At 45.0% G+C, this 22272-nt stretch overlaps 1 protein-coding gene across 1 annotated transcript in view; it reads left to right on the top strand.

Annotated features, from left to right (window-relative positions):
* Positions 1-22272, top strand: part of LOC135197850 (proton-coupled zinc antiporter SLC30A9, mitochondrial-like) — a gene marked incomplete in the record, with an annotated part of 249988 nt that overhangs the window by 23411 nt on the left and 204305 nt on the right. Inside the window, 1 exon segment of the mRNA XM_064225031.1 lies at positions 5470-5671. Within this exon segment, the coding sequence (XP_064081101.1) occupies positions 5470-5671 (202 nt within the window).

The following is a 22272-nucleotide window of genomic DNA, read 5'->3' as shown; positions in this document are numbered from 1 at the left end:
TCTACTCAGACAACCCCACTTCGACAGGTACCACAAAATCTCCTCGCTCTCAGTCTGACTGGTTTCAGACTGTCCAAAGTTTGGTCAGAGCGAAAGGCTTTCAGCAACAGCTGCTAAAGCAATCGCAAGAGCGAGGAGACCTTCCACCTTGCGTGTATACCAGTCAAAGTGGGGATGTCTTCAGACGTTGGTGCAAGAGGAAGAACATTTCCTCTTCCAGTACCTCTGTGACCCAAATTGCGGATTTCCTTATTTTCCTCAAAAGAAGAATGTCATCTGGTTGTGTCAACTATTAAGGGATACCGCAGTATGTTGGCGGCGGTATTTCGGCATAGAGGCTTAAAATATCCGATGATAAAAGGACCTGCATGATCTTATTAGATCATTTGAAACCATTAACGCGTCCTCATGTAGTACCGAACTGGATCTAGACGTAGTCCTACAATTCCTTGGATCGTCTAGATTCGAACCTCCTGGCTTAGCCTCTTCAAGGATTTGACGAAGATTGGCTATCTTCCTTTTGGCTAGCTAAGGCTTACAGCTAAGAGAGTGAGTGAGCTCCAAGCTATTGAGGGCAATGTAGGGTTTAAGGAAGATTCTATGGTGTGTTCATTTCTTCCAAGTTTCCTGGCAAAGAATGAAAAAACCATCACGCCCTTGGCCCAGGAGCTTTGAAGTTCGTAGTTTATCTTTTCTAGTAGGGGAAGAGCCTGAAAGAACTCTTTGCCCTATGAGAATTATGAAGTATTTCCTTAAGAGGAAGGAACAACTTAAGGCTAATCAAGATGTGCTTTGGTGCTCCGTAAAGGACCCCACTCGGCCCATGTCGAAGAATGCTCTTTCCTTTTTTCTGAGAAGCCTTATTACAGAGGCACATGTTGCCTGTAAGGAAGATCATTTTAGACTACTGAAAGTGAAAGCTCACGAGGTGAGAGCCATCGCAACTTCGCTTGCATTCAGAAAAAATATGTCTGTGCGGAACTTGATGGAGGCGGACTTTTGGAGATGCCAATCGGTTTCGCAAACCACTACCTACGTGATGTAAAAATCACATATGATAAAATGCTTCGCCTTGGGTCCTTTCCTTTCGTATCGGCGGATTCGGTGCTGGGGCAGGGAGCTGAAACTTATCCTGTGTAAATTTTTTATATGTACCCTATATTTTATATTGTTGTTTTTGGTTGTCTGAAAGAGGTTGCAGGAGGCACCTCTTTTTGTCGTAATATTAACCCTTTGTATTTTGGTTAGGTGGTCTGGTGGGTTTTTGGCTCCTTGCAGAGGTAGTGGTAAGGATCTGTTAGGTAAGCGGACAAGGGTCCTCTAACAGCATCCGACTTGGATTCTACCACAATAGGGATCACATATCCCAGTGGGTAGATCCGAGAGTCTTTCAGCATCAGGTCACGTCCTAGCTGTAGCTCTCCAGGCAAATGCAGATCAGAGATAGTATCTATGAAGTCTTCATCCTGAAAAGGTGAGAACCAAGGTTTTTATATCCTACAACATTAGTTGTTTCCTGTCTTACCTGTATTATTGAGCTGTCTCTTACCCTCCACCAAGGGTGCCAATCAGCTGAGTATATATCTGTCAGGGAAGTTCATGTACAAAAATGATATTGTTAAACTACAATAAAGTTTTGTACATACTTACCTGGCAGATATATACGATTAATGGCCCACCCAGCCTCCCCTCAGGAGACAGGTGGAAGAGAAAAATCTGACAAGCTTACGGGAGTGGTTCGTACATCCGCCACCCAGCGCGGGGGTAAGGTAGACCACCTGACCTACCTGTCGCGTGTGCCGCGAGATTTGAATTCTGTCGGGAACGTCGGAGACTATAGTGAGTATATATCTGCCAGGTAAGTATGTACAAAACTTTATTGTAGTTTAACAATATCATGTTTACACCTCTTTAGGTAAAGGTTAGATCTACAATCGCAAATTGTGTCCTTGCTATGGAGGAGCACCAAAAACCATTAATAGTGGGATGATGGATAGCATTAAGTTGTAGAGTGCGTTGTTTCCCTGGTTTCAACTTGGGATGCCTGGCAAATGACCTTGGTTAAATATAAATATGCAGTGGCAAGGGTCACTAGACTTACCAGGAATTGCTTGCTTCAAGGAACTAGCTTTTCTATAGTGTATTTATCCTATGAATCCTTTAGATGCTGCCACTTAGTTGGAGAGGCACAAGTCCTGGGCACATGTGGGTGCATTAAGGGTATCGGCGGGGTCGGGGGTTAATTTTGAGTGACGGTGTTCAAACTTGCACAGGTGTTACCTCTAGCTTGACTAAAGATGCACACAAAATTTCAGGGGAATTAGATAAAAACTTTTTTTTTTTAACAAATATCTTTCTTTAAAACAGCATTTTTTATTTGTTTTTTAAAGTATATCTCCTTCCTTATTTATCATTCAATTTAAAGAAAAAAGTAATAGTAGAAAGTTTAATACCTATCAAATAAAACGGCAAACTCAGAAATCCAATATGTGATGTGTGCTATTTAAAAAAAATACTTTAAAAAATTCAATGAAATATATACCCTAAAATTATGTATTAGATATTGATAAAAAAAAATTTTGAGGAAAAAAAGAAAAATAAATTTGCAGATGTGTTCTCTCTCTATCTTTATTCCAATTGCTTTTTAGATTACTAAAATCCATTCATAAATAAGGGAGTTTTTAGAATTTGAATGTAGAAAATGTATGTTTTGAGAAAAACACAGTTAAAATTTGCTAACCATTTATTTTGCTTTCAGAAGCATATAAAGTTTCTTGGAAAAGCCTACATGGCATTTGTTTCCTTCTTTTTTATAAGAGATATTATTCCTTCTAAAAAAAAAAACATTTATCACTTAAAGAAAATAGTTTATATTATTTTTGGGGGGTTATCGTAGAACGCCACTCTACTCTTGTGTTGCCAAGTTTTTAGAAGGCTAATGAGCCCCTCCTTCATATCCTCCTTTTGATGTTCTTTGCTTCTTTTGCTTTCTTGAATGCATAGCAGACCTTCGTTTCCGGGTCTTCTCTTTCATCTGAAGGCCTTTCAGGTTTTCTGTCGTTTTTCTCATAATAGGCAGCAATGAACTTAGTGCATAGCCCATATTATGTTCCATTGCAGCAATATGTTTTGATATATAAATGAAGCTGTGGTTTCACCGATATCTTCTGTTTTCACACTTTCAGATGGCACCTTACACTTACACTTTAGTTTCAAGTCAACATCAAAACTGTTTTTATCAATTTCAAGTGTTATATTGCTGTCACACTGCCCGCAATACGTCGAACTAAAAGCGTCTTTTAGAGCTCTCAAGGGTAATGAAACTATTTCTCCATCATTGCTTACACTCAGAACGTCTTCTTTTTCAGTCATATAACTTCTCAATAAAAAAACTCCTTAGGTTGGCTCATGATAAAACACTGACATTACCTGCTACGTCAGGGACAGGAATTACATCTTGAAAATGCTCATTCTCTTCCTCCTCCCCCTCCTTATCATCAGATAACTTCAAAACAAAAGTCGTCGGTGCCATCATCATCATCATCTTGATATATTTGTGCGAGGGAATAATAGATTTCCCTCAGAGCTTCGTAATAGGAAGTATTTGGCATCTCTTCAGCACACATGGCAGGTGGCGACATGTGAGAAGCTACATTAGCTCTCTATACTTTTAATTTCAAGATAAGTTTTGATATTATGAGAGCTTGCTTCCCTTCGTTTACTAAACTTCTTTTTTGGGATGTTAGTAGTATATATAATACACAATTGATGTCTAAAAGTCTGAGGAAGTGTTGCAATTGATTGAAAATAACAAATACACGATTGCATAAAAAAAAAAATCAAGAATGCTCTCTCGAGACAAGTGGCTCACGTTATTCAGTCATGGGAAGAGTTGCCATCTCTATCAGGAAAACATATTGTACGGCATACGAAACAAAATGCAATGAAAAGAAATTCAAATGCTTAAAGAATGAATGGAAAATGAAATAGTAAAATCACCCCTAACCAGACCTTTAATTCTCTACTTGGATGTGGCCTTTAAATTGGCCTTTAAACCATTTAAAAAGCTTCGTATCGATATTATCTTACGTGTGGCAACGGCCGGGACCCAGATGTATGGAAATATGACGATAACTCATTTTCACGAATTTGAGCCAATTTCGCCAAAATTACAGGCCGCCGATACCATTAAGACTCCCAGTAGTATATAAATACTAAGGATATATTGAAAATAGGAAATAAAATGTAAGTACCTTGAATCAAGTTGTAAAAATAGAATAAGTAAAAACATGAATTCAAGAGATATAGCCTGAGTATCATAGCTGTTTGCAAATCACAGTAGAAAGGAGTGGAAAAAGAGATTGGAAGGGGTTAATGTTTATGTTCATTCACGGAGATCAGATAGACATTGTAGAGGAGAGGTATGATCTTATTGCCAAATGAAGACAAGGAACTGACTGACTGGAGATCAGATAGTAGTAGATTCCTGCTGGTGAGATGATTTTGAATTGGAAGTCAAAGCTGATGTACCCAAGAAAGGTAATGACTGAATGTGGTCTACTAAAGAGGCAGTGCATTTATATCAGTTGTAATGAAAATATAATGTATACTTATTCTCAGTGGGCTTGACAAAGAAATTGATAAAAAGCTTAGAGATGAATGAGCTGCCCTTAGAAATGGTATGAGTTGCACAGGTAAAAAATTTGTTAAGACATGGTGCTGCAGTATACAGAAAATAAAAACTCCCTTGTGATCTTTTTTTTTTATTACAAGAGGGCATCCATAGACCAGTATTTTGCAAGGTCTGGTGTCTAAGGCTAATTGAAACTGTCCATGAACGAAGTAGGGGCAGAGTTGATGTTGATGGGGTCTTCACAAGTGAATATGCAGTGAATAGTTTGGTGCTACAATAGAATATTATTCCACCTTTGTTGTTTTGCTTTTTATAGATTTTATAATGAAAAAAATAGTCAAAACTGAAAGAGAAGGTTTAGATATAGGTAACAGTAGGAATTTTACAGACTTAAATTGTGCAGGTAATGGTGTTTTAATTACTTAGTAACATAGCACAAGATTTACAAAGCTTACCTTACAGATTGCATCATATATCTAAGAGAGATGTGGCTCATAATAAAGTTAAGAATAACAAATAATGACAGAGTAAGCATAAAGAAAGGGTTGCTGAGGTTGAATCTTTCAGATATTTAGGGAAAATGACATCCAGTATAGGTTCTGACGAGTTGGAATTTATTGCAAGACTAAGAAGTCAAATCAAGGTCATTGGCAGGTTCAATAAGATTTGGAAATCAAATTGCATACAAAATTGTGCTAGACAAAAGAATTGAATTTGGGAAAATGCAGGATGTGAATATATAAGCATAGTATATATGAGTGAGGTGTTTGTAATTAAAGAGTATTCCTTCATCTTGGTATCATTAGTAGTACAGTTAATTAATTTTTCTATTTCAGTTATGCCACGAAAAAAGGAAAGAACAAAGTTTGATACATCACATCCATCTACTGAACGAAATTTCATAACTGCAGTACGAGCAATGTCAGAATTTTTACTGAAGCCTTCAGACCTTGAGAACCTTCGGCAGACGAAGAGACGTTCACCTTTTGAAAATGAGCCACCTATCACAGTTTACTGGAGAAAAGATGTCGAAGCCAAGTAAGAGTGTGAATACTGGTTGTTTCTCTGGAACCACACATCATTGCCTTGTATATAGGAGCATCCTTCAGTGTGAGCTGGAATGGTCATAATACTTAGTAACAAGGTTGTTAACTGAAAAAAAAGCATGATTGGTGTTCTTTCCATCCTTCTACCTACTCTCACACAATAACGGCAGCTGTATCGTTTCTAGTCATGCCTGATGCAGTAGATGTGACCCCACCATCCTTCTTCAACATGGGGAGCAGATATTAGGACGTACAATAGAGCCCTGGACCTCAATGTTAATTCGTTCCAGAAGAAGCGACGAGATGCGATTTTGTCGAGATATGAATGAATTTTTCCTATAAGAAATAACTGAAAATGGATTAATCCGTTCTTGACCACCAATTATTACCCAAACCTTGCCTTTTTATTCAAAACATTACCTATAAAACACACTTTTTTCATTTAAGAATATATTCTCTAGTAAAATAACTGCCCTATGTATACCCAATCCGGCCATAATATAATGGTTGACTGAACCCCATAGAGTAGGCTAGGTACGTAGTATGTACTGTAAGGGGTAGGCGTAATTATCATTGCTGATAATTAAACATTGAAAATAAAGGGATTTTGACAAAGGAAAAATCTATTTCTGGGCAGTGACCTGTGTCGCCCAGTGAAAATGTTCCTATAGCACTCATTTCTAAGGTATAAATATTGCTAAATATACAAGAGAAAAAGCTATATGGTTATGCCAGAGTTTCCTGGCTCACTCACCCTTAATTAAGGGTGTCGGTATGGAAACTGGGGCGTGTTAAACCACTATCAGAGGTCCCCTGCCATTTAGTCTCTTCCTTTCTCAATATCCCCCCGTTCTACAGAGGAGCCGTTCCAGGCCATCTACTGCCCGCTACTGCTACTACTGGCGTCTTGCCCGACATTCCTGTGAATAGCACCCAAGCTCGGGCCAGATAGGGTGAGGAAGATAGAGGGGTAGGTTTCACTGGGCGACACAGGTCACTGCCCAGAAATAGATTTTTCCTTTGTCAAAATCCCTTTTCTGGGCCTAACCTGTGTCATCCCATGAAACAGTAACAGAGAATTGGCCCCACCAGCTTGGAAATCTAGTGTAAACAAGTTACTGGAAGGAAAATTAAAGAATTATAATTAATTCTACAGTAGTTTTAATAAAGTTCTTAACTCTACAGAGATTCCAATAATATCCTTAAATCTACTGTCCTTATCCTAAATAAACATAAGATTATACAATCAATCTGGTATGAAAAGATTCATCCAACACCCAAATACAGGATTTTTACATATATATACAATCAAATCAGTATGTACAATCAGGAGTGATCAAAAGTGCAGTCCAGGTGAAACCAAGGTCAATCGTGCAACCAGGTAAAAACAACCAAGGTAAGGTTAAGAATGCTAGCGAGGCAGGTAGGAGAGAAAGAACTAAAGAGAGATATAGGCTATTAAGACTAGTTATTTCACTAATGGTAGGCTGTGTCAGGGGAAACTACGTTCCCTGCTGCCACTGCCAGATATTTAAGAGCCTCTAAAGACTTTAGGTAGTGGCGTTTAAATACTGTCGGTGATTTCCAGCCCGTATATTTTTTGAGATCATCAAAGTTCATGTGATGGAAGTAATTAACTGAGGTGGCCACTGCTCGGATGTCATGCACGTGCAGAATTGATTCCGGATTGGCTTGTTTGATAAAATAAAGAATTTGTTGTCTGATTGCTTTTAGGGAGATGGTTCCGCCGTTCTCTCTAATAAATAAAGGGCCTGAGGACTTTTTGGAAGTTCTATTTTGTGGATCCTCGTTCTTAGCCAAGAATTTTCGGTCTGGTAAAATCAGAACTTCTCCAGATGGGAGGAAGTCAATGTGATTTGGTTCTCTGGAAAGGGCCGACAGTTCAGATATTCTGGCTCCTGAGGCCAGACTTACCAGGAATAATGTTTTCCTGAGAAGGGTTATATAAGTACATGATTCGTTGACAGTGTCTGAAGCTAGCTTAAGTACATAATTTAAAACAGGAGACCGTTTGAGGTCTATGTACTGGTCTTAATCTAGCACAAGCTCTGGGGATAGATGAGAAATACGAATCTGTCAAGTCAATATTGAATCCAAATTGGAATATTTTCTTTAAAGCAGATTTGGTTGTAGTAATAGTACTAGCTGCTAGGCCTTTTTCGAACAAGGTTCTAAAAAAAGTAACCGCCAGATTCGTAGTCATCGTCTGTACCTTTGAGTCTTTTAGAAAGGTGGCTAGCTTCTTAACTGCTGAATCATATTGATGCAGTGTAGATTCTCGTTTATCTGATTCTAGGAACAGGGTGTTTAGGGGATCAATATTAGCATCCTTCTGCGCTGCAAACTTCATGAAGTCCGTAAAGTTAGGGCATTCTGAATTCCTGAGGAAGCGGACACAGTCCGCGTTTGTACTAACTGCATCAATCTTGGGTTGGGGATCCGGCGGGGGCGGAGACCCAACTCTACTAGTAGCGGGAACCAATTGCTCTTGGGCCAGTTGGGAGCTACTAGCGCAATCCGCCCTTTAAAAGACCTGAGTTTGTTCAGGACTTTCAATAGTAAGTTTATTGGCGGAAATAGGTAGATCCTCTTCCAAGTGTTCCAGTCCACAGACATGGCATCTGAGGCATAAGCCAGAGGGTCCAGATTGGGAGCTACATAACATCGCAGCTTGTGGTTGGATTCTGTGGCAAAGAGGTCTACTTGAAGCCCTGGCACCTGTTGGCAAATCCACTTGAATGAATTTTTGTCTAAGGACCATTCCGATTCCAGCGGAGTAGTCCTTGACAGGGCGTCTGCCACCACATTCCTTACTCCTGCTAGGTGAGTGGCTGACAGGTGCCACTGGTTCTTTGCTGCTAGGGAGAAGATTGCTATCATCATATGATTTATGTGGCTCGATTTGGAGCCTCCCCTGTTTATACAGTGGACTATCACCGAACTGTCTAATACCAGTTTGATGTGGATTTTCTTCGCCGGAGAGAGTTTCTTCAGGGTCAGAAACACTGCCATGGCTTCCAGTACATTGATATGCAACTGGCAGAATGTTAGCGACCATGACCCTTGCGCTTTTTCGTGCTGGGAGTATCCTCCCCAGCCGCTGAGAAAGGCGTCCGTGTGAACTACCAGGGTTGGTGGAGGAAACAGCAATGGTATTGATTTTGCCAGGCTCTTGACTTCTGTCCAAGGACGGAGTCTCTTCCGTAATATCGGCGGGATCCGGGAAAGTTTGTCCCGAGATTTTCTTTTTGGCCTGGTCTGCCAAACCCGGTTTATATCCTTCAGTTTGACTTTTAACAGAAAGTCCGTTATCGAAGCAAATTGGAGTGAACCTAAGATACTTTCTTGGTTCCGCCGAGAAGTCTGTTTGCCTTTGAGGAACTGTCTTGTAGCCTTCGCTATCTCCCTGCGCTTCACTGGCGGGATTGATAATCGGTATGAGTCCAGATCCCATTGTATTCCCAACCACTGAAAGCGTGGTGCCGGAGTCAGTCGGGATTTGTCTCTGTTTATCTGGAATCCCAGGTATTCCAGAAAACTATCACTTTGTCCGTTGCTTTGCGGCATTGTTCGACGTCTGTGGCCCAGATAAGCCAATTGTCCAGATAGGCTACTAACATTACCCCTTGAGTCCTCAATTCTTGCATCATCGTCTCCGCTATCTTTGTAAATATTCTGGGCGCTATGTTGAGCCCGAATGGCATCACCTTGAAAGCATAGGCCTGTTTTCCTAGTCTGAAGCCTAGGAAGGGTCGGAAGTGTCTTGCTACCAGGACATGATAGTAGGCATCTGTAAGATCTATAGAGGTGGTGACGGCCCCACGGGCAACTAAGGTCCGCACCTGCGAGACAGTTAGCATATGGAACTTGTCGCAATGAATGTATGAGTTTAGATGGGACAAGTCTAGGATTATTCTTGGCTTGTTTGAGTCTTTCTTTGGAATGCTGAACAAGCGCCCTTGTAATTTCAAGTGTTTGACTTCCATCACTGCCTTCTTTTGAAGATCTTGGGTGTATTCTATTAAGTCTATTGTAGGTTTTTGATAAAAGCTGGTTGATGGAGGAGGCCCTTCTTTCCAACTCCATCCCAGGCCTTTTGACACAATAGTACTGTGGGCCCAATTGCTGAACCTCCAACGATTCCGGAAGAGGTACAGCCTCCCTCCTACCTGGGGAGTCTCACTGGCTAGCCGATGGGCAACTTCCCCGGGCTCCCCGGAAGCCTTTGCCTCGGGCTGAGGCTCTTCCGCCGGCTCTGTGCCGGAAAGCTCCTCTGGCTTGACTACCTCTAGCATATCTGCTGGGGAGGTGGGAAAGGTGGCCGAGCTCTGGGGCTGCTGAGACGGTTGGCTCAGTAGCAAGAGTTGCTGTTGAGGTTGTGCCTTCGAGGTGGAGGGTTGGTTTAGCTGAGTCACTGGGACCGCCTGTACCACAGCTTGGGGTTGGACGGTTTGGAAGGGTTAGAAATTCTTTGTCCTCTTCCTGCCCTTAGGATGCGCTCCGGAGGGTTCAAACTTCCTCTTAGAAATGAGCCCCCAGCGTATCCTCAAACTCTGGTTCACTCTGGCCGCTTCCCCGAGAACCTCGTTTACAATGGTCTCCGGGAACAAGTTCGCTCCCCAGATCAAGGATTTGATGAGCCTATTCGGCTCGTGCCTGATAGAAGCATCCGCCAAGACGTGCTTCCTGCAGTTCCTTTTAGCCACCACAAAATCATATAAGTCACACTGTACGGTGTGAAGATATGACTTTGTCAGAATTTTAAACAGTGGCTCATCCGCGTACACCAGGGAAGTCATTTCTATCATGGTGGCGGAATTAAGGGACCTGCTAACCCTGCACCTCGCTTCGTGCTCCGCCTTTACCAAGGCGTCTGGGAGCCTAGGTAGGCGCTCACTGAACTGTGTACTTGGACAGTCTGGGCTGAGTTTACCCACTGAAAAAGTTGCAGGAGCGTCTACCCAACATTCCATGCCTCATAGGAGCAGAAGGGAAGGCAAATCTGTCTCCCGGAGTTGTGGCATCGGTTTCTCATCTGTGGCCGCTTGAAGTGTTAGTTCGGCCACTTTGGAGAGGCATGGGGTAGGAGTGTTGTCACTCACTACAAACATAGTAAAGGGGCTCTTATGGGGTGTCAACTTTGTGTTGACACACTCCCAATCTGTTAGGTTCCGGACCCAGGCGGATTGGGCCTGGTCCCTAGGGAAGGTAAAGGTCTCCTTTGGGACCATGTCTTCCCTTACCAGTGCCTCCTCTGTCAAGCGGGCATAGCCCTGGAAGGGGAACTTGAGATCCGGTGGGTAGAATTCAAAATCTAAGTGGCCGGGTCCCACATTCTTCTATCATTAGCATACCCTCCGCGAACGGGGCGTATGCTGCTGACCTCCAAGGATTGTTGTTTTTGTACATGAACTTCCCTGACAGATATATACTTAGCTATAGTCTCCGACGTTCCCGACAGAATTTCAAATCTCGCGGCACACGCGACAGGTAGGTCAGGTGGTCTACCTTACCCGCCGCTGGGTGGCGGATGTACGAACCACTCCCGTAAGCTTGTCAGATTTTTCTCTGTCGCGGGAACGATAACAACTGTTGTCGGTTCCTCTCGATAGTTTTTCGATTCTCGCTTGCCTGGAGTTAATTTGGACTTCTTTTGGTGACGTATTCGCTTTGTTTGGCTTGGCATACGCTGATTGTGGACCGGTTTGATTTTGAGTTTGATTTTCTTTAACGATGTCTGATCTAGAATCGGTAGTTAAAACTTCGGTGTTGTTTAGGGTTTGCGTGAATGAAGGATGTAAGGTGAGGTTGCCGAAAGCTTCGGTAGACCCCCACACGGTTTGCATGAAATGCAGGGGGAATGATTGTGCGTTTGCTAACCCTTGTAGTGAATGTAAGGGATTGAATGAAGAAGAATATAAGGCTCTCTCTTCTTATGTTAGGAAGTTGGAACGTGATAGAGTGCGTAAGGCTTCCTCTAGAAGTTCTAGCAGATCTAGAATGAGTGAGGTTGGATGTGGATCCTAATAGTACTAACGTAGAATTAGAACCTTCTTCCCAAGTTGCAGCCCCGGCTCCCCGCACCGAAGCCGGAGATTCGCCTTCGGAGGCGGCAGCTCTGAAAGCCAAGAATCGTTCTGTGGATCAGAAGATTCGTCAGTTGGAAGGTAAGGAGAGTGTTAGTGATCAGTGCAGTGTCCCCAGTGTTGTGGAGGGTGCGTCTGACCGGCTCCTTAGTGCCTCTAGGCCTAGACCCATCTTCCAGACTCCCAGTTCCAGTGGAGTAGGAAAGTCGAAAGCCGCAGGAGGGCTAGGGAGAGCCCCCACCACCGGTCAGGCGTCCCCTCGGCAGATCCTGAAGTACGCTCCCAGGCTGCCTCGGATCGCTACAAGAAGGAGCTCCTACGCCAATGCTTCTCCTCTTCGTCGTCTCCCTCTCCGAAGAGAGGTTGGAACTCCCCCGGGATGCGTCGCGCCCGTTGAAGAGGGCTTGGAAGGCTCCCTGCAGTCCTTTGGCTTCTAGTCCGGAGGTTTTCCCGGAAGAATCGTCGGTGGAGGCGAAGAAACACAAGAAATCCTGTGATCGTTCTTCTTCTCGCGCTCCGCGCTCGGCGCCTGCTTCCGAGGAAGAATTAGAAGATTCTCCTACGAGAGTACTCGCGGGACTTCAAGCTCAGATCACGGCTAGCAGACTCTCTAGCAGTTAGATCCACGTAGGAAGAAGGACGTTTCTCTTCCGATCAAGAGATCTAGGCGCCGCTCTTCAGAGGATCGTTCTCCTTCATATGGGGAGGTTTCGTATGAAGGTGGGGGCTCGCGTGAGCGCCCTCGCTCGCGGGAGCGCCCTCACTCGCGTGAGCGCTCGCTGCCTGGCTCTCTTTCAATTTCAAGGCGCCAAACATCGGTAGGACGCTCTATGGAGAAAGAAGTTTTTTCTCCAGATTGGATTCCCCGCTTCCGGTAAGCGCACTGCACCTGCTCATCACGCGATTTCTTCAACTCCCTCGCGTGAGACTTCTCCTCAGCAGCCTCAAGATTATAGAAGGCGCCCGTATACAAGTAGGCGTTCTTCTTCCAGATGTCACTCTCTGAGTATCGGATCGTGACTTCTCTCCGACAGGCATCTAGAGTCTGGTAGGAGTCGTGTGCATGATAGACGGCCTACTGTTAGCCGCTCCCCGCAAGGTAGGCGCCAAGAGCCTACTGCACATAGCTCTCCTAGTAGGCGCTCGTCTCTTTTAAGGCGTCATACTCCTGATTATTCTCCTAAGGCAGACAACAAGAGTCTTTCAAGCGCCCTTCTCCGTGTAGGCGCTCTCCCGCTTCTAGGCGCACTTCTCCTGACCGTTTGTCTCTTGGTAGGCACCAGGAATCCCGGAAGCGCCCTTCTCCAAGTAGGCGCTCGTTAGTTTTGAAGCGCCCTTCTCCTGAATGTTACCCTCTTGTTAGACGTCAAGAGTCTCGCAAGCAGCTTCTCCTAGTAGGCGCATTTCGCCTTTCCAGTCGAACTTCCGGTGATCGTACGCAAGGCTGACAGGTATGGAGAGCCGCGCAAGCGCTCTGCTCTCGATAGGCGCTCTTCTCCTGCAGCCGCTCGCCCCAGGATAGGTGCATAGAGTATAGTAGGCGGCTCGCCTCCTCGTAAGCGCCCTGTGGATGTTTCCGAGAATTCTCTGGAGTAGGAGCCCTACCTCTCCTTCGGCTGAGATTCCGTATACCTCGAAGAGGGAGTCTCATCGTATACTTCCCAGATCTTCTCATCGTTCTCCAGTGGATGTGAACTCTTCTAAGAGAGGGCGTTCTCCAACCTCTCGCCTCAAACTCCTGCTAGGATCCCTTCGTCACCTAAGGATCTTCCGCGCTCGCCCTCGACAAGAAAACGTCCTAGAAGGTTCGGATGAGGAACCGAACACTTCTGCTGCTGTCTCTTCTTACAAGAAGCTTACAGAGCTACTTTTACAAGTTTTTGGGGATTCCCTTACGCCTACGGCTCCTCCTTCTCCTCACTCACTTTTTTTTTTTTTTTCAACGGCGAAGACAGCGAAGAGTTCTTCTGTGTGAGGATGAAGCCAACTCTTTCTATGAAGAAGGCACTGAGGAGTTTTGGTTCCTGGATGGCTTCCAAAGAAGAAGCGGGGAAAACGATGCTTCGCTTTTCCTCCTTCGAAGTTATCAGGACGCGCTGGTTTCTGGTACGACGAAACAGAGAGCCCTTAGGATTGGGTCTACCGTCTTCGGCTGATTCGGATTTTTCGGCACTGGTAGATTCGACAAGGAGAACTGCCCTTAACTCTGCTAAGACGACTTGGGCAATGAACGAATTGGATCATTTGCTCAAAAGGTAGGTTTAGGTGGCTAGAAGTATTTTGTAATTGCCTTGATTTGTCGTTGGGCGAGTCCTCTAGCCCAAGAAATTGAAGTGCCAAGAGTCAATTTCACCAGATGATCTTGTGTTTGTGTTTTGTCTTGTATGGAACAAGTCAGTAAGAGACGGAGCGAGTGAAACAGCCCTCCCTTTATGGGGCCGGCATCCGTGAAGAAATAGGGCCCCGGTTTGTTACTTTGTTACCTTCTTAACGAAGTCCGGTCTCCCCATGCTCAAGTGGTTCTTGTTTGCTGTTTGCTTCCTACTGTCTACTCAGTTGTTCCCGAAACAATCGAGTGCAGGACATTTCGAGGTCACTTTCGGCCAAAGCCACCCAGGACCTTTTGGCACAGTCGGCAAGAAAGAAAACCTCGCCACCTTCCTTCCCTAACCAAGGCTCAACGAAGGAAAAGGCAAGTTGTTCGAGAACCCACTTTTCGAGGGGCATCTTTCATCAAGAATACCTCTACGTTTCGAGGTCGTAGACCTTTCAAGAAGGGTGTAAGGACTTTCGCCAAGTTCTGTTTAAAGCCCCCAAAAATAACTTGCAAGTCCTTCAAACAACGGAGTGGGCGACCCAGACTCTTAGAGTTTGCAGAAGTCTGGGCCCCGAAAAACGGGGCGGATCCTTGGACCCTTTTCGTATTTTGAGGAGAGGTTTACCAATCATCCCATTTCGTCGGAAAGACCTCCCTTCCCTTGACGAACCATTTCCCAAGGGTAAAAAAAAACTGACGGTGCCCCAGGTACAGAGACCCTCCCATCAGGAACTCAAAGCTCTCCCATCTAGCATGGTAGATTCAGATTGCTGGTGAGATGGGGGCTATCGAAGACTAGTTGACAGACCATCATTCATCGGGCTTCTACAACCCCGCCTTTTCCTAGTTCCCCGAAGTTCCCTGGGGAGGGGGATTGGAGGACCCGGTGTTGGATGTAAGCGCCCTGAACTTCTTCGTAGAAAAGAAGAAAGTTCACGATATGGAAACGTCCTTCTAATCAGTGGCTGGCCACAAGCGCTTCGTCCAGGGGACTGGATTGGTTTTCCTTGGATTTTCAGGACGCTTTACTTCCACGTACCGATCCATCCTTCCTCGAGGTGGAAGTTTCTCAGATTCATGCATGATGGGGGGGAAAATTTTTCATGTTCAGGGTCTCTGGTGTTTCGGGCCTCTCGACGGCCCCCGTCAAGTAGTTCACAGGGGATTTTGAGGAATGTGGCTGCAATGGCTTCATTTGAAAGGGGTGAGGATTATCCATGTACCCTCGACGATTGCTAATTAAGGGTGCCATTCAGAAGATCGTTTGTTTGAAGGACTTACAAGTAACGTTTAGAATTGAACGAAGGCTTTGGGACTTCTTCTCGTCAATTTTCAAGAAGTCCATCACTAATTCCCGAGCCAAGAGTTGTGTTGTATCTCGGGATACAGATGAACTCTCTGAGTTTTCGGGCGTTTTTCCCTCGCATGGAAAGGATAGCCCGCGGATTCGAGAGAACCAGTAACAAACCGTTCTTAGGGAAACGAAGTATGCACAGTGAGCGGGCGTTGGATGAGTCTGCTGGGGCGGGACACTCTCCTCATCTGGAGCAATTCGTTTCCCTCCTAGGAAGGTTTGCCCACCTGAGGACCGCTCCAATTCGTTTCTTTCATCGGAAGTTGGCAGGTCGTCCGTTCTCAGGAATTTTGACGTTCTCCCATCCCTGTCGTTATCCCAGGAAATCCAATTCAAAAACATCTCTTATGGGTGGGACAGATTCCCAAACCTCTTTGCGAAAGGGTACTGTCCTCTTCAATCACAGACCCCCAACCTGGTGTTGTTTCTCCCGACGCGTCGGGACATGGGGTGGGGTGCAACTCTGGGGAACCAACGAAGTTTTGCGAAGGGTCCAGGTACCTGGGTTAGGGGTGGGGGACCAGGTAGCCATGGCGACCATCAAACAGAAACGGGGAGTTGATGGCTGTTTGGTTGGTTGGCTCTTGCAAGGCTTTCGAGCCCAAATAGTCACGAAAGATCGGCTAGTGCAGGTCAACGCGGACGAACACTACCAGCCTTCTGGCATTAATCAGGAAATCAGGGGGGGGAACATGGGGGGACGGCATTCCTTCTCCCCTGGTACGAGGACCAGCAAGAGACCTTCTTTCTGTGGGCAGAAAAAGAAGGAATGATAGCAAGCTTCTCACCAAAGGTTGTTGTTCGTGCAGGGAGAAAGGAAAGGAATGTAAGAGCAGGATCTCCTCAGCAGGGAAGAAAGATCAGGTCCTTCCACAGAGGTGGACCCGCCTTCATCTGGATTGTATGCCTAGAAGCCTGTGGAAGTTATGGGGCAGGCCACACATAGACCTCTTTTGCCACTTCAAAGAACAAGGAGGCTGGATCCATTACTGCTCTCCGATATCGGATCCAGAGGGCCAGTAGCAATAGATGCTCTTTTCTCTAGACTGGAACGGACCTTCGACGTCTACGCGTTTCCCCTCCTCCCCCCTTCAATGAGATCCTGGGGCTAACTATCAAGAAAGTTTCGTTTAGAGTCCTGATTCAAAACGAGAATGACCTTCAATTCGCCCCTTTTCCCTTTTGGCCGTGCCCCCAAGAATGGTTCACAGAGGTACTGGAATGGTTGGTGGAACCTTCAAAGATCGATCCCGCGTAAGGAAGCGATCTACTCAGACAACCCCCAACGACTTTTCGACAGGTGACCCACCAAAAAATCTCCTCGCTCTCAGTCACTGACTGGTTTCCAGACTGGTCCAAAGTTTGGTCAGAGGCGAAAGGCTTTTCAGCAGCAGCTGCCTCAAAGCAATCGCAAGAGCGAGGAGAACCTTCCACCTTCTTGCGTGTATACCAGGTCCCAAAGTCGGGATGTCTTTCAAGACAGTTGGGTTGCAAGAGGAAGAACATTTCCTCTTCCAGTACCTCTGTGGACCCAAATTGCTGGATTTCCTTGTTTATTTTCCGTCAAAGAAGAATGTCATTCTGGTTGTGTCAACTATTCTAAGGGATACCGCAGTATGTTGGCGGGCGGTATTTCGGCATAGATCTTAAATCATATCCGATGAATAAGGTGACCTTGCATGATCTTATTAGATCATTTGAAACCATTAAGCGTCCTCATGTAGTATCCGAAACCTGGGAAATCTCGGATCCCGGGTAGTCCTACAATTCCTTGGCTCGTCTAGATTCGAACCTCCTCTGGCTTAGGCCTCGGTTTCAAGGACTTGACGAAGAAGGCTCTCTTCCTTTTAGGGCCCTAGCTACAGCTAAAAGAGTGAGTGGAGCTCCAAGCTAGTTGAGGGCAATGGGGGGGTAGGGTTTAAGGGAAGATTCTATGGTATGTTTCGTTTCTTCCAAGTTTTCCTTGCAAAAGAATGAAAACCCAATTCACGCCCTTGGCCCAGGAGACTTTGAAGTTCGTTAGTTTATCTTTTTCATAGTAGGGGTGAAGAGCCTGAAACGAACTCTTTGCCCTATGAGAATTATGAAGTATTTCCTTAAGAGGAAGTAACAACTTAATGGCTAATCAAGATGTACTTTGGGGTGCTACCGTGAAAGGACCCCCACCTCGGCCCATGTCGAAGAATGCCTCTTTTCCTTTTTTCTGAGAAGGCCTTATTAACAGAGGCACATGTTGCCTGTAAGGAAGATCAGTTTAGAAACTACTGAAAGTGAAAGCTCACGATGGTGAGAGCCATCTAGCCAACTTCGCTTGCATTCAGAAAAAAAAATATGTCCCTGTGGCGGAACTTGATGGAGGCGACTTTTTTGGAGATGCCAATTCGGTTTTTCGCCAAAACCAATACCTACCGTGATGTGAAAAATGAAAAATACCATTATGATAAATGCTTCGCCTTTAGGGTCCCTTTCGTAACTCGGCGGATTCGGTGCTAGGGCAAGGGAGCTGAAACTTATCCTGGTCGTTAAAATTTTTGTTATATGTTACCCTATATTTTATATTGTTGTTTTTTCGGATTGTCTGAAAGAGGGTTGCAGGAGGCCCACCTCTTTTTGTCGTGAAATATTTAACCCTTTCGTATTTTATTTGGTTAGGGGGTGGTCTGGTGATGTTTTCGGCTCCTTGGCAGAGGTAGTTGGTAAGGATCTGTTAGGTTAAGGCGGACAAAGGTCCCTCCTAAACAGCATCCGACTTGGATTCTACCTACGCAATAGGGGATCACTATATCCTCCAGTGGTGAGATCCGAGAGTCGTTTCAGCGATTCAGGGTTCGACGTCCTAGCTGTAGCTCTCCAGGCAATGCAGACTCCATAGATAGTGGTCTACGAAGTCCCTTCATCCTGAAAAAGGTGAGAAACCAAGGTTTTTTATATCCTACCAACATTAGTTGTTTCCCCGTTCTTACCTGTATTCTTGAGCTGTCCTCTTACCCTAAACCCCAAGGGGTGGCCAAATCAGCTAAGTAATATATCTGTCAGGGAACGTTCATGTACAAAAACATGATATTGTTAAAACTACAATTAAAGTTTTGGTACATTACTTACCTGGCAGATATCTACGATTAAATGGCCCCGCCCCAGCCTCCCCTCAGGAGACAGGTGGAAGAGAAAAATCTGACAAGCTTTACGGGAGGTGGTTCGTACATCGCCACCCATCGGCGTGGGTAAGGTATACCACCTGACCTACCTTGTCGCGTGTGCCGCGAGATTTGAAAATTCTGTCTGGGAAACGTCGGAGACTATAGCTAAGTATATATTCTGCCCATGGTAAGTATGTTACAAAACTTTTATTGTAGTTTAACCAATATCATTTTTGAAATGGAGGCAGCTTTTGACGAGCGTCCGGGCATTGCAAAGGGGATGTCGTGCCTGCCCGGGGCTGGAGCTGTCCTGTGCACCAGGGTTTCCTGGGATACCCCCACCACCAGGGTTTCCATGGTTCCTTAGCCTTTCGACCAGGGACTTGGATTAGACTGTCCCGATGCCTCGAAGGCTAAGGAGGACAGCCGAGGACGACCATCTCCTGGAACTTGGTTTCGTTACAGGGTCCCCATCTGCTCCATCAGCATGGGAGGATAAAAACCGCTGGACCTGGTCGAAGCTAGGTTCCTGGGGTCTAGCTTAAGGGACCCTTCACTCTTGACCCCACCTGTTGAGGGGGCGTTAGCTTTTGCCAAGAGTCCGTCACTGGGTTTTGGGAGCCGTTAGCGCGTGCTGGTGCGGGACTCAAACCTTGGGCCCTTGGCTTTAGGCTAGGGAAACTTCGTTAATATCCACTTAGCGTGCTAGTGGGTTTTGATCTTAGGGAATCACCGAGCCCAGACTTGTCCCTAAACAAGGTTCTTGGGCTTCCCGGTGAAATCCCTGGAAAGAAGAGGAAGAAAGATTGAGACGAGCCAAAGGGACAGACCTTTTCGACGTCCGTATACTACCTTGCCTTTCAACTACATTCTTACCTTCGCCCTGGTTTGTCAACAACCATGGGCTTCCTCGGTCCAGGTTCATGGCCGCTAACGTCTCCCCAACCACCATCTTCGCCGAATCCCACTCCGAGTCCTTACGGCAGGGGCCTGGGTCATCCTCCCGGATCCTGGTCGATGATGGGGGAACCCGCCAAGTCTGCTGCTACTGCTGCCGCCCACTCTTTGCGTTGGGATAGATTGGCTGAGGCCACTAGCTCCTCCGGACAGCAATGTAGGGCTGGCTTGGACTTGACGTTTCCCTTGCCAAATCCCTCCGACCCAGAACCGTTGAGGGTTGACAACGGCCGCATCCTTGACGGGGCAGGATTGGAGGGTTTCTGTAACGAGAATAGCTAACATTACCTTCTAGCCTAGATCGTACTCTTAGGTCTAGTATGTAGTCAATATGATACCAAATTCAAGATATAATCCTCGATTGTATCAATCATAGGAGAAGCGGTAACGTACCGATGCAGTAGTGAGGTCTTCTCACCAGGTCCTGCGTAAGCACACCTCGCACCCCACCCTCCAGGAGTGCCTCACATCCAGCAGGGAGTCCACTAGGACTGCACATCCGGTCATGGGACCGGCAAAACCAAACATGTCCGCGATGCTTCTTGGGAGCATGGCTGTGCATGCCGTCTCCAGGCAGCGTATCATCTGGAAGTTGTATTGGTACATTGAGTATCACTATTTAAATCCTCCGGAACGGAACTCTGGATGGGGCGTGCAAACGCAATTCTACTGGTCCCACCCTGGAGTTGCCTCCGGTGGAATGCCGTTTGTCTACTACTAGAAAAAAACTCTCATTAATTATTGTAATATCCACTAGCTACCGGGACCTAGTTTATTCGGTTTCTTGGGTCATGACAACCAAAAGTTTTAGGTCTGGGTTTTTAAAAAAAAAAAAAAAAACAAAAAAACAGAGGGCTGGGGAAGGATGAACCTGGCCTGACTCCGTCTGGCACCGGAGGAAAGGCCGAGTTTTCTAGTCCAATTAAGAACCCAAATCTCAAACCTACTAAATCCGTCCCACCATAGGTGCGGGACGGAGGAAAACAAGGAAAGGTTTGAAACCCCGGGAAGGATGCTAGTGAGCAATAACATGTTGCTTGCTAGTCGGTTCTGAATACCTTGGCGGGGTGGATATGCCCCGCCGTTAAGAGTAACCGAAAAACCCGAAGTGTGGTAAGTTAAGCTTACCTTAAGCTTTAAAGTAATTAAAAAATGGGATTTTGACGAAGGGAAAAAACAATCTATTTCTTGGGTGGATTGGCTCGTGGTCGCCCTATGAAACGTTATCCTTAATATCATTCTTTCTTCTAGGTAAAATTAGCCTTAAAATTACCAGAGAAAAACAAACAAAATTAAAGAAAATGTCAGTAAAAACTGACTCGCTCACTCTTAAAAAGAAGTGTCGGTATGAGTTATATGGGGCAGAGTGTGGAACACTACCACGACGCCAAAACCCCCAATTACCAATTGGAAACTTCCTTATCAGAATCCCCCCCTAAGAGAGAGCTGATACCAACGGGCGATGCAGCCCTCCCTAACTACTACTACTCGGCGGAACGCCACGGACAGCAGCGCCCCTAGCAGGTCATCCTTAACTTAAAACAGTTAAAAACATCTTGGTCCTGCCAAGGGGGGGGGAAAAACAAAACCATAAAAAAAAGGGGGGGCGGGGGGGTTTCATAGGGCGAACAACGAGCCAATCAACCCATAAATAGGAATTTTTCCCCTTCGTCAAAAATCCCTTTTCTGGGCTCCAGCTCGTGTCGGCCTATGAAATAGTACCAGAGAAACAGACAAGACTGGGAAAAAAAGGGAAAGGGAGAATGAAAAAAACCGTTAAAAATGATGGATATAATATAAGTAAAATCAATTTACAGCATACAAATTAAGCACTTAAACAACTAACTTATATTAAACAGCAAAATAATAGACGTTAGTAATCTTAAAGTACTTAAATGGTAATTACAGTAAAATTACAGAGATGCATGTTAAAATAAAGGAAAAACGGGAGATTTACTTAACAAAAATTACAAAACTATAAACTCATGTGTGCCTACCCTCTAGCCTACAAAAATAAGGGTAGGTACACTGAAATCCCATCAATCAATAAAAACAAATATTCCAAAATTATATACAAACACATTGGGGTGACTGAAGTTTCATCACAAATACAAAATGGTGAATATATACAAACATATAGTGTCCTACCCTAGCATAAAAAATAAGGTAAGGTTACACTGAAAGTACATTATCAGTACAAGTGTGGATGCTCCCTAGACAAAAAAATAAGGGACAAATCCACTTATATGATACAACGGCTAAGGCTTATGATTTTTTGTGTGAGTAGCCGTCCTGACGATAGGGTGAGGTGCATGGTTTGGCTGAGTAGGTCGGGGAAAGGAAAGGGACCTGGAATCTATACTAAACTAACTACTAAAGCAGTATCAGGGGAAACTATGTTTCCCGCTGCTACTAGCTGAAAACTTTAAAGATTCCAAGGACTTTAAATAATGCCAGTTTAAAGACTGTCGGGGATTTCCATCCAGTTATACTTTTCTAAGATCCTCAAAGTTTTCATACTGTTTGGAAACTAATTAATTTGAGGTGGCTACTCCCCTGATATCATGTGCTTTTTGGAATTGAACCTCAGGGTTGGCTTGTTTTAATGAAGTAAAGGTGATTTGCTGTCTAATGCCTTTAACTGAATAAAGTACCACCTTTTTCTCTCATGAAGAGAGCACCTGAGGATCTAGAAGAAGTACGAGATAGAAAGGCTCTAAG

This window comes from Macrobrachium nipponense, chromosome 21, assembly GCF_015104395.2.
Source record: "Macrobrachium nipponense isolate FS-2020 chromosome 21, ASM1510439v2, whole genome shotgun sequence".
Taxonomy (NCBI): domain Eukaryota; kingdom Metazoa; phylum Arthropoda; class Malacostraca; order Decapoda; family Palaemonidae; genus Macrobrachium; species Macrobrachium nipponense.
This window is presented reverse-complemented; position numbering and strand designations above follow the sequence as displayed.